The sequence below is a fragment of the Tachypleus tridentatus genome, chromosome 10 (assembly GCF_004210375.1).
Source record: "Tachypleus tridentatus isolate NWPU-2018 chromosome 10, ASM421037v1, whole genome shotgun sequence".
NCBI classification, from domain to species: Eukaryota; Metazoa; Arthropoda; class Merostomata; order Xiphosura; family Limulidae; genus Tachypleus; species Tachypleus tridentatus.
In genome coordinates, this window is record NC_134834.1 from 69,672,812 (window position 1) to 69,686,317 (window position 13,506).

At 29.6% G+C, this 13,506-nt stretch overlaps 1 protein-coding gene across 9 annotated transcripts in view; it reads right to left on the minus strand.

The window, feature by feature from the left end:
• Positions 1-1,001: 1,001 nt before the first annotated feature.
• LOC143229510 (serine/threonine-protein phosphatase 2A catalytic subunit beta isoform) overlaps positions 1,002-13,506 on the minus strand; it is a 36,545-nt gene continuing 24,040 nt past the window's right edge. For all 9 annotated transcript variants that reach the window (XM_076461960.1, XM_076461959.1, XM_076461958.1 and 6 more), the window contains 6 exons: positions 13,262-13,471; positions 10,899-11,072; positions 10,256-10,345; positions 7,251-7,412; positions 6,543-6,661; positions 1,002-2,892 (listed from right to left, as the gene is read on the minus strand). In XM_076461960.1, coding sequence (XP_076318075.1) covers positions 2,820-2,892; positions 6,543-6,661; positions 7,251-7,412; positions 10,256-10,345; positions 10,899-11,072; positions 13,262-13,378 — 735 coding nt within the window. In that variant the 5' untranslated portion in view covers positions 13,379-13,471 and the 3' untranslated portion in view covers positions 1,002-2,819. The remainder of the gene's footprint in view (positions 2,893-6,542; positions 6,662-7,250; positions 7,413-10,255; positions 10,346-10,898; positions 11,073-13,261; positions 13,472-13,506) is intronic.

Consider the following 13,506-nt stretch of genomic DNA (forward strand, 5'->3'; position numbering starts at 1 on the left):
CTTTTACATATACGCATATTTTCATAAACAGATTTCTAATTTGTAATAATGAATTATTAATCAGAGTACGAGTTTCCAATGAAAACTGCATTGAAAACGCAGTTCAAAATAGCATACCTTTCTGAAAAGTACCTTGGTATTTACATTATTATAATTTACCATCTATACTTCATATCGATGGCATTTTGGGAAACCTCTCCACAGTTTATCTCAGCCCCCCCCCCAACGAAAATATACTGGCGCTACCACTGATTATAATAAATTAACTCATGGGACCTCGGTTGTTGTCAAATACATCAATCGAAAGGTTTTGATTTCCTTATTCGATAACTGTAATTAGATCTCAGACAGGTCAAGAGATGATGAAGCTACGAGTTAAGTAGTTTGTATTAAGCAACTCGGAACCGTTCTACGAGCCGCAACTGATAAATAGATGTCACCACGGACAGAGTTAATCATGCTTGTCCCACAAAGAATGAGCACCTAACCCACCATAATGTTTCAGCGGTACAACATTATCAAAACATGTCTTCATCACATACATAAACTTGATTATGTGTAAAAATAAAAATTATAAAATGTATAACTCAAAGAACTTTTAAACGTTTTCATGCATGTATTGTGTTTGATTCTGTATTTTGAATTCATGAATACTGATATTGAACAAGAATAATAAAGACCTAAAAGTCCTTACTAATTTCCACTTCTGATACTGTAGTAACAATACTTTCCAAACATCATTTCCATAATAAACCAACGTATTCAAACTACTTTTACACATGTCAAAATTGACTAAAAGTAACTTTGAGAGGAGGTAAAAGCCTTATTTTCATACACATCAATGGTTACAGCGTGAACGTGTTACTGTCAAAAATATACCATTTAAAAGGACTACACTGATAACTTATGGAAAGTGCTTTGTGGACTTCAAGTTTCAGTTTTTAGTCTCTGAACATATAAATGTACTTTGGTTCAGTTGTACAAAGAAATTGGTTCTTATGTTTTATTTATTATAATTGTTTAATTATCAGTGATATAAAAAAATTGGCTCATTCCTAACAAACTCGGAAACTGTAAAAGTTAGTTCTATTCTAAAATATTCACCATATAATCAAATACAAATACAAGATAGTTTTACTTATTATGAATTTCTTGATGCAAACTGATTTCACATTTAAAGAAAATTTCAAAAAGAATTGTGATTAAGTAGCTCTTCACTTACTTTAATAGATTACAGGAAAACTATACTACCCTATATTTCTTACCTTACTTAATCACCTAAAGAGGAAATACTCTTAGTTCCATGCTGATAAAGATAATAAAAACACATCTAACACAGTTTATGTCTATAAATATCTAAATGACAGAGAAACACACTACTACTAATCATTAACAAATTCTGTTACAAAAATATGAACAATTAGTTATTTATTTCATTAATAAATATATATACATATATGGAAAACTAAAAATCTTAACCTGATAGATAGAAATTAGTTAATATAGGTTAAAAGATTAAAAGTAATATTTCCCAGATAATCATAGAAAAAAAAAGACTATATAAAGAATTTGTATACACAATATTCATTAAATACAACATACATATAATTCAGTAAAAGATCCAGACATAATAAATGCTACATGTATATAGTTATTCAACCATTTTCAAACAAATCTTCTGATGGATGTTCTTGTATGAAGTTATTCCTTTTCTTTAATATACTACTCCTTAGAGTATAAAATAGAAATCCTCAAATCTTACTTAATGAACAAAATAAGACAGAAGTTGTTCAGATCAGGTGATTTTTTGTAAACCATATTTAATATAAGTAAGTATATCAACAACAGCATATAATAATTTCCATAATAGATATAATGATTTTCACAATCATTTTTCACAATAATTAATATTTTTTGCTTTCTTTTAGAACACTCAGAGAAGTCAAGAATATTTTTTAAACTATGACTTCAAAATAAAACATTTACTATTTTTCTGCAATGTTTACTATGGCCACCTTCAGTTTATTTATTAATATTATTTGACACTTCAAATTCTTAATGATATTTGATGTATGGCAACTCTTTTGTTTTCTTATTAAGCACAGAACTACATTTATTATTCCCACTGCAAGTATCAAAACTCAATTTTTAGCATTATAAGCCCAAAGACTCACCAGTAAAGCACATTGTCTCTGGAGTAGTCATTTCGTATACAACATAAAAAAGAAAAGAAAAATATGTAAGAATTTAAATGTTCGACTGATTAAATTCATTTGAAACACCAGAGAAGGAAATATATATCACTCCCAGAATACTACAAGTATGGTTTCAAAAAAATATTAAAATTTATAATAATACTTTGATCAAAACTGAAGCAACTCACATCAGAAAGTTCAGTGTTTATTTTACAAAAATGGTTTTATTACAAAAACAGACAGAAATATGATGTAATGATTATGGGGCAAAAAAAAGGAAACAAATATTCTGTGTTCAATCATTTTCATCTTATAAATGAAAAATTACTATGAACTTCTGCTGAACAGTAATGTGGTATTTTTATTTTATACAGGTACATGAAAATTTCTTGGAAGAAATCCAGGTCAGACAAATTTTACACAAACAAATTACATGAGCATACAGTCATAATACAGATCTACCCAGAAAGAGACAACCATTTTCAACTGGGAGACTACAGCTTTACCAAACTCAACAAAAAGGGACAAAATGTCTATTAAACGTGGAGTCTACAGTTGCTTTTTTGTGTATCTTTATTTCTTCCTATTGTGTGACATAAACTACCAGTCTCTCAATCTTAATACTTATAGGAAGTAATCTGGAGTTCGGAGTGTCACATGAGGTTCACCTCGCCTTGGTGCAGGATCAAACTGAAGGCTGAAAAGAAAGATTATTATGAATTATGTAAAAACATATACACATACTTTCAGAGAAAACACTAATATCTCAAGTACATGACTCAATTTAGAATCCTTTCAGAATTTTATAATATCAATGTCATGTTTTAACTATCTGATTTTCAAATAACAGTAGAGACAAACACATACTGACCTCAAGTTAATTCTCTTTTTATGTTAAGATATTCAATTATTTCAAAGTTAGCAAGATATAATTTATTTAGGGTCAATTGTTTCTAAATGTAAAAGCTAAATTATAAAAAGGTGTGTCATAAAGAATGATATTATCTAAGTTCTCCTAAAAGTTCAATTAAATTACTTCTGACTGAAAACATTTATTTACCAATAGATTATATTTAAATATCTTTATTTTATTAATATATTTTAGATGAGTTTTAAATAAAGTTTTATTCATTGTATTTTGCAATAGTTTATGTTAAAAAAACTACAAAACTTCTAATTTTTTTTGTACTGACAAAGAACTTAAAAATAACATATCTTAAGCTTTTAAGAAACAAAAAATTATTTTAAGAATTAAAAGTAATAAGTCCCTCCTTGGTGCTGCCACTGTATTTAATAAATTAAAAATTTAGTGCAGTGCTACCAGCTGTATAAAAAATTATGGTTATGTGTCACATACAAAAAAAAGGCTCAGGTAAGTATAATATTTCTCACATTTCATATGTATTTTTTATTCATTATTATACAAGTAACTAAAAATAAAATGGAAAAATTGGACTTCCACATACATTGGCAAATCACATCAATGTGAAAGAAAGTTTGGTACATGATTGAAGTAAATGAAATCCCTATATTTGCTGTGTTATTATGGTATTTTTGAATTTAAGATTTCAAGAATAATTTTTTTTAAGGAGAACTGTTAATTCATGTTATTTGAAATAAGTTAAGAAGTAGGACAGAACATGACCTTTAAACATGAACTCCTGATTTCTCAAGAGTAGCAAAATAAAGTTAACTAAACGAATGTTTAAAGAAGTAAAAATTACCTATCTTGTTCTTTTCATTACCCAACATTTCAAATTAAAATGAAAAATGGATAACATTTTAATTTTAAAATTCATGCTTCACATTACTGTAAGCTGTCTTTAAATTTTAATCTTACAAGTTTAATGACGGCTTAAAATGTCAATTTCACATGCAAAAATCATAGAAGTTGATGACAGAATATGTCTTAGGTGTTGTATGATATTTTTCTGGATTTCAGTGAATATTTGAGTTTGCCAGTATTGTCACAAATAAATTTAGTTAGCAAGCATAAACTACTGTAAATTAGACTTTTTTCCCTTTATTTTACAAATACCTCAATATCTATCTCTTATATCCAAAATGACCAACTTACATGATTTACTCTTTATCAAGGGTTTACATAAAGTGTAAGATAAATTTTCCAACAATAATAAAAATATATATTGAATGTACTTGAGCCTAAAACTTACAAAATGTATACTATTCTTGTGCTAAGGAATAATAATATTTATCCATTCTTTTATAACTTTTTATCATATAAAGATCATTTGGATTTGTACACTATGAAAAATATATTAGTTTCTCTTTATCACTGCAATGCTAGTTATAGTTCCATAATATTTGTGGGAAAATAAATCTCTCCCATTAGTAAGTGATAATCTGTGGTAGTATTCACTAAAACATCATGCTGTGCAATTCAGGTGATTGACAACACAAAACTTTTATTATCAGGTAATAATTATGACAATAGCTATTAAAATATCATGCTTTATTAATTCAGGCATTCTGCACCACAAAAAATACTTTTTTTTACTGGGAAATTACTGAACATGCAGAATTTCACTAGGTACAAGATATTAATTCTTTCTTGTAATAACACTTTACATAAGAAAATACCTGGTACTATTTAACCCTGCTGATCACACTAAGGTAAAGAAAACTTGATAACACCAAAAGGAAGAAATTTTCAACATATTACTCAATCCCTATATTGATATAGAGGTAAAAAACTATTTTGAAACAAAGGTTATTGAACCTTTTAATAACTATTTTTGTACATTAATGTAGGAGATGCATCTCTACAAACGAAAAATTTGACACCATAAGCAACATGTTTAGCAGTTGTATATTTGGTTCGCAATGAATTCCCAACTATTCAACTTGTAATGCCACCACAGGTAAACTTATGGCTGAAGAAATGTCTCACTGCATTTGCCAAGGAAGAATATTCATCTAATATATATTCCTAAATGGCATTACAGAAAACAGATACAAGATTTTAAAGATAGACATTTAAGACAACAAACAAACACCAAACCAATCTTCAAGGGAACTTTAATCACTGAAGCTAAGTAATTCCTAGGAAACTGAGCATATTTCCAGAAATTACTAATATGATAATAAGGATATAATGAGAATTAACAAAAGCTTGTAAGGCAAAAGTTCACAAGCTACTAACTATATTTCAAAATTAACTACTATGTTCAAGAGAAAAATATGCGGAGGAAATGATAACGATACAATTTTATTCAAACACAAATCTACTAAGGTCCCCACTTTAGCTCTAATGGACTATTGCACCTTACATGTTCTTTAAATTTGACATTTAATGTAGGATCTTCAGAGAATTTGTTAAAGTATATGATTTAAGACTGATTTTACTATTTTCTGCAGAAGGTCAAGAGTGTAATTATAGCCATCATACAGATCATAATCAATGCTATAGGTGGTAGCTCCAAGGGAGGTTGACCTGAAACTTTATTCTCATGAAATGTAATTAACTCACAGTTTACATCAAAAGAAAATTCTTCTAACACAGTATTCAATTCCTACATAAAACAAACATCAAAAATAATTTTACTCTCAAGTGTACTAAATTCTTATAATTTTATAGAGATATAGAAAGATATTTTTAATGTATTATTCACCCCTGTAATGAAGCAGAAGAGAAACAAAAAGTAGCTGAATTACATAAAATGAAAAGACATTCCTATACTGTTATGACATCTATTTAAAAAACAGAAGTTGTAACAACAAAAGGAAGATGTTCCTAACTTAGTACTCACTCCCCACAACTATACAGAGAATGGACATCAAAACATACTCAACTCCTATAACAAAACAGATTGAAAATACCCAACTTTTACACCATAACGATTATGTTCCTGACATTAATCAGTCTCAATAACAATACCCTACGTATACATGAAAACAAGATTTTCAAATAAGATTATTTAAAATATAAAAATAAGTGTGAAATAAGCTTTTAAGAATTATGTAGATATTGAAGTTTTGCTTGAAATGACAAACACAATTCTTAACTGACAAACAGAATAGGTATTTGAAACTAAAGTTTTAGGAATAAAGCCTTAACATTTATTTTTTATAGACAAAAGTAAACACTTTAGTTTTTTTTAATTGTTCTTCACTAACATTCACATTACAAGATTTTTATTTTTAAAAAAAACATTAAGAGCTACACCGGACTATTTGCACTCTGTTCACTGTGGGCCATCAAATCTTAGATTTTATCACTGCAAGTCCATAAACTTACTGCTAACCCACTAGGGAATCAAATTTGTTTGAAAATGCCTAATATAATTCTGTGATGGAATACATTTACCAATAGAATGTACTACTTACAATGAATATTTAAGAGCATCATCCAGCTCCATAATGGCTGCTTGGTTACCACAACGATAGCAATAGTTGGGTGCACTAAAAATTGTTACAACATTTCTATCATGGCACCAATTGTACCCCTATAAAAAATACAAAAAGTAAGCTTAGATTTTAATCCTATAAGATACAAGCACATACAGAAAAAACAACACAATAAAATCTGAGCTAAATAAATTTGATATTTGTCTTTAACATCTATTCATGTTGCAGTTTGCATAAGCTTCATATAAAATGCTGCAGTAGGGTTACTTAATAACATGTGCAAATTCCATATATATTAGTAAATAATAACCATAATACTAAAATGTGCATAAATATGGACGTAACAAATAAAGCTATAAGAGTACACAGTACATCCAAAGTTAATGTGCATTATTTACAAGTTGAATCAAAGACCAAAGAATAGTTCAAATAGATCAGCAATAGTCTTATCTGTGCTATAAATTTCAACTCAAGTAGTAATTACCGATAAATAAATAATCCTTATCTACTAGTGAAATAAATCATTCATACCTAGAATGATTATTTTCCATTATACATGAAACATATTTGTATGGTACCTACCTCAGGAGTTTGTATACCTAAAGATGATAATGTTATGGTGAATTTAATATTCAGTTGTCATGAAACATAGTTTACAAAATCTAAGAGTGACTTTTCTCTACCTACCTCCATTACCAGTTGATGAGCTCTTGCTACAAGTGTTAATCCATTTGTATGATTGAATGTCTCAGATATGTCTTGACCAAAAGTGTACCCAGCACCCCGTGGAGAGATACCCCATCCCCCACGGTCATCAGGATCTGACCATAAAAGATCACACATTGGTCCCTAAAAACAGAGCAAACCTAAACTGTATAGAAGTTGATGTACTGAGGTTTAAATAACCTTATTAATTGCTAACATGTTTGCTATTGAAATTATGACTTATGATAATACACAAAATACAACTGTGAAAGGAATCTTAAAAACCAAAATATTGAATACATTGTATAGATGTTTCACATTTTCACTTCATAAAAAAGTGATGCAGAATATAAAACAAAAAATGTTTTCACACATATGGTCATATCTTTCATTGCTTTAACCATCAAATAAAATTAGCTGTGCAATATCCTATCAACAAAAGTAAAAGAATTAAAAGCTAAGCTTAAACTTCTCTCATGTTACTGTAGGTATATAAATATTAACTACACAACATACAGACAAAATTAAAAGCCATACAAAAAAGCCTAAGTGCTTTGACAGACAATCTTTTGATGAGATAGCAAACAAGTTAATGAGCAGTAATTAACTATAGTTCCACCCATTCAAGGCACAAAGACCATTTCTAATCCTACTTTGTACATTACCATTTAACTCTCAACATGGGATCAGTCTACATGACTGACCACGTGACCTCTTGTCATCTTTTAAATATTTTTAGATTTAATACTTCTAACTTTCAATATAGTATGCATATCTTCACAAAATTTGGCAGTATTTCAACTTAATATTACAAGTCTTTAACATACAAAAAGTGTTTTAGTGAAGTATTTTAATAAAATAAAATAAAGATTTGTCCATGATTATATTGAGTATTTGCTTTGAATAGTCAGTGTGAAAAGTAATTTTCATGGTAAAATTTAAAATATTTTTCTTCATATAAAAAATCTCAAACTTCCTTTGTGTAATCCCTAAGGTCTTTCAAGTATTTTTCTTCAGTAAAACTTGATAGTAGTTCATATGTTATTTTCTCTAACATAACTCAAAACAAATTGGTCAATCTGATCAACCTACTAACAACAAAAATCTAAATTATCTTTTTTTCTTTCTATAATAACTTCATATTGTAATGTGAAACCACATTCATTTATTCTAATTAGTTCTAAATTCATAACAGTATACACCTATTTATAATTACATTTTATTCTTTTATTGCCCTTTGATCTGTGACTAACTAATGCCTGTGTGCTTATAAGTTGTAAATCACTTGGGAAAGGTGCAACTTATTTTATGCTATCGAATTATATTACCCAAGAACTACTACAACCAGTACAACCAAGTCACATGCATGCCTCAGGAAACATTTTTATTTTATTATTACTATTTATTTTACTTAATCTAAAATTATCCTTATTTTTACATTTTAGTTGCTTTTATAATTATATATAAAAAATTAACACAAGAAAACAAGAAACTAAATACTCACCATATCTTTTTTTTTGCTCTCAACTGTCGAAGAGAGTTAACCATAATTATTTTTATACTACTCATAGCATTGCAATTAATAATTGTTATTGAATTAAATAATGCTCCAAACAATATAGACTAATAATGTGTAAAATGTAGACAAATTTCCTTACCTTTCAAAAATTATCTGGCTTTCTAACTCTGTGACAACAGTTGTTAGAAATTCATCCAAGCTAGTCATTAATATTCTCATGGGAATGATGTTCATATTCCGAGTGAAATTGAAATTTAACAGTTCAGAACATAATGTTACACAACATCACATTTGACAATTGAAAACCTCAAGTTTCTATTGGTTATAGGTAATATATAATTAAACATAAGAGTGAACTATTAATGAATTATGAAAGAGAAGATCTAACAGGTGGGTGTGGTTTTCTGTTTATTGCTCTATAACCAAAGTTGAATACTATGTCACTGCTCAGATAAACCACATTTGATAATCTTACATAGTGTAATTTATGACTAATTTCATACTTTTTTGAGAGATGGTGGATAAAATATAGATAAGATGCTAAAAGAAAATGTGTCACGTGTGTCACACTATGGGAAATTCAGAGTTTTTAAAATATTGCCTTGTATAATTAAGAACTCAACACTAATATATTCTATTCAAATATGGATTATTACCTAAGGTTTTATGCTATTCTAATTGGTATAACAAACAAAAAGTAGTTTAATAGAGTTTTGAATGCAAAACACTGAAACTTTATATCATGTGCAGTAACAATATCAGGGTGCATAGGGTTAACAATGTAAAATATTCACTGGAAACCAACAATAATTTATTACTATCATTAAGTACACTGGTACATACTGGTATGGATTGTGATAAAACAAAATGAAGTCATAAAAACTGTTCAATTAAAATGTCTGAATATTAATGTTGACTATTTCACAGTATTGGCAAGGCAAAACTAAAACTTACTGCATTTATAAAGCTACCTAAATCACTATATACAAGTTTATGGAGTGAATCACAATTTCAACACTTTTTCTAATCAAGTAATAATTGACAAGTCAAACCTTAAGAATCTAATTATTTCACAGAACTTTTCTGTCTAGTGTACTCAACAATTTCTTTCTTGTTCCAAACAGGATATTAAGACATACATGCACACAAAATGGATAATAAAAAGAAAACCAACAAGTATAACAGAAATATTTTTAATTTTGTAAAGTCATGTAGGTACTGATATATATGTAACCTTGGTAGCTATAGTAATACAGAGTTTTAATGCTACAAAAAATATCGAAACAAGAAAATTAAAACTACAAAAACTGAGTTACTTAAAACCTAAACCATTTCATTCCTACTTTGGTTCAAGCTAATGTAATTACAGTAGTTAAATGACCAATACCAATTTACTTCTCAAATTGCAATAAAAAAATATCTCAATGAAACAACAAACTATTGACAGCATCCACCTATATAACCTTACCTCATGTGGTACCTCTTGCAAGCGGTCTAAAGCCCGGATATGGTCCAAAGTATCAATTGAAGGAGATAATCCTCCATGTAAGCAAAATATCTATGAAATTTAAAGTTCATTACTTAATGAATGTATAAGTACATTTAAAAACGTTTAATTTAAATATGCTAACATCCATATCTATTATTACCACAGATCCAATATGGTTTTCTAACATACATTTCATAATTCTGTATGTAAAAAACTTAAACCAATTTAATCAATATACTCACTAGTAAAAGTCCTTTCTACAGCTTAAAACAAACAAGCTGTGTTACAAACAAATATTAGAAATTCCTGTTAATTCTAAGGACAAAATATCTGTTTAATAAATTCATCTACCTTCTACCAAAAACTCTATCCAGTATCACAATCTCACACCAATGCACATTATATCTGGTCTTCTTTTATAACAGTTATTATAAGGAATCAAATTCCATAACTTATATTATAATGATTACTCATTATGCACCAAATTAGAGTTCTTTTAGCATAAAAGTCATATCAACATTGCTTAGAAAGACTTATAAAAATACATTTAAATAATCTGTAACTTGTAAGTTATAGTCTTAAGTGATTTTTGATTTAATAACAAAAGGACATGATTTCATACCTGTCCATCAACAAGGGCAGTCAAAGGCAAGTAATCAAACAGATCTGTAAAATATTTCCAAACATTTGCATTTCCATATTTTCTTAGACATTCATCATAAAATCCATAAACTTGAGTTATCTGTCTACTCTCATGATTTCCTCGTAAAATTGTTATCCTTTCTGGATATCTCACCTATAACAAGTAGAAAACATAATGTCAACTTATTTTCTGAAATCATTATTAAAGAATGAGGATTCCATAAATTCTATATTTCACCAGCATTGTTCAATCAAATCAGTCAATCTTTCTTGCTATGTACTATAATATTAACCATATTTATGTATTACAAAAACTTGGCACCATATATTTATCTCAAGACAGCTGGCATGGGTATTAAAACTTTTATTAAAATAAAGCAGAGAACAATGTTTTGACCTTCTTAGTTCATCTTTAAGTTAACAAAGATGTAGGTGTCTGTGACAAATTTAAAATAATATATTAATAGAAATCAAATGTAAAAACAAACTGAACAATTAAGCTAACCTTAAGTCATTTGAAACATATTTGCATTAATTTAAACTGTTCTGTATACCTAACAATATTTTATATCATTTTTTTTTTAAACACATGTAAATGTGTGTGTGGTCTTACAATAGGACATGTACTAATATATCTTCATGTGTGTGATCTTACAATAGGACATGTACTAATATATATTTGTGTGTGGTCTTACAATGGGATCTTACAATAGGACATGTACTAATATATCTTTGTGTGTGTGTGGTCTTACAATGGGACATGTACTAATATCTTATATCTTTTGGGACATGTACTAATATCTTTGTGTGTGGTCTTACAATGGGACATGTACTAATATCTTCATGTGTGTGGTCTTACAATGGGACATGTACTAATATCTTCGTGCGTGTGGTCTTACAACAGGACATGTACTAATATATCTTCCTGTGTATGGTCTTACAATGGGACATGTACTAACATCTTCGTGTGTGTGGTCTTACAATGGGACATGTACTAATATCTTCGTGTGTATGGTCTTACAACAGGACATGTACTAATATATCTTTGTGTGTGTGGTCTTACAACAGGACATGTACTAATACATCTTCCTGTGTATGGTCTTACAATGGGACATGTACTAATATATCTTCCTGTGTGTGGTCTTACAACAGGACATGTACTAATACATCTTCCTGTGTGTGGTCTTACAATGGGACATGTACTAATACATCTTCCTGTGTGTGGTCTTACAATGGGACATGTACTAATATCTTTGTGTGTGTGGTCTTACAATGGGACATGTACTAATATCTTCGTGTGTGTGGTCTTACAATGGGACATGTACTAATATCTTCGTGCGTGTGGTCTTACAATGGGACATGTACTAATATCTTCGTGCGTGTGGTCTTACAATGGGACATGTACTAATATCTTCGTGCGTGTGGTCTTACAATGGGACATGTACTAATATCTTAGATGCGTGTGGTCTTACAATGGGACATGTACTAATATCTGGCGCGTGTGGTCTTACAATGGGACATGTACTAATATCTTGTAGTGTGGTCTTACAATGGGACATGATATCTTCTTGCGTGTGGTCTTAGAATGGGACATGTACTAATATCTTTGCGTGTGTTCTTACAATGGGACATGTACTAATATCTTCCTGTGTGTGGTCTTACAATGGGACATGTACTAATATCTTCCTGTGTGTGGTCTTACAATGGGACATGTACTAATATCTTGGCGTGTGGTCTTACAATGGGACATGTACTAATATCTTGGCGTGTGGTCTTACAATGGGACATGTACTAATATCTTCGATGCGTGTGGTCTTACAATGGGACATGTACTAATATCTTCGTCGCGTGTGGTCTTACAATGGGACATGTACTAATATCTTCGTGCGTGTGGTCTTACAATGGGACATGTACTAATATCTTCGTGCGTGTGGTCTTACAATGGGACATGTACTAATATCTTCGTGCGTGTGGTCTTACAATGGGACATGTACTAATATCTTCGTGCGTGTGGTCTTACAATGGGACATGTACTAATATCTTTGTGTGTGTTGTCTTACAATGGGACATGTACTAATATATCTTCTACATATATAATAAACTGCTTTTATTTCATTGATTCTTTCATCTAGAAATGCATGTTTGTTAAACACAAAGCCACACAACAGGTTATCTGTGCTGTGCCCATCACAGGTATCAAACCCACTTTTAGCATTGTAAACCTTCAGACTTATTACTGAGCTAGGGAAGGATGACACACATGCTTTAAATTGTTTTCACAAACTTTACACTTCAAAGAAGATTCTGATAAAACTAAGCATATTTTCAGAAAGTAAGACTTACCTTTAAAGCAACTAGAAGAGTCACAGTTTCAACAGAATAATATCCTCTATCAACATAGTCTCCCATGAAGAGGTAGTTGGTGTCTGGAGATTTTCCTCCAATGCGAAACAGTTCCATAAGGTCATGGAACTGCCCATGCACGTCTCCACATACAGTAACAGGACATTTTACTTCTTGAACATTGGATTCTTTAGCTAGTATTTCTTTTGACTGAAAAAAGTTCCAAATCTATTTACTTAACTGGA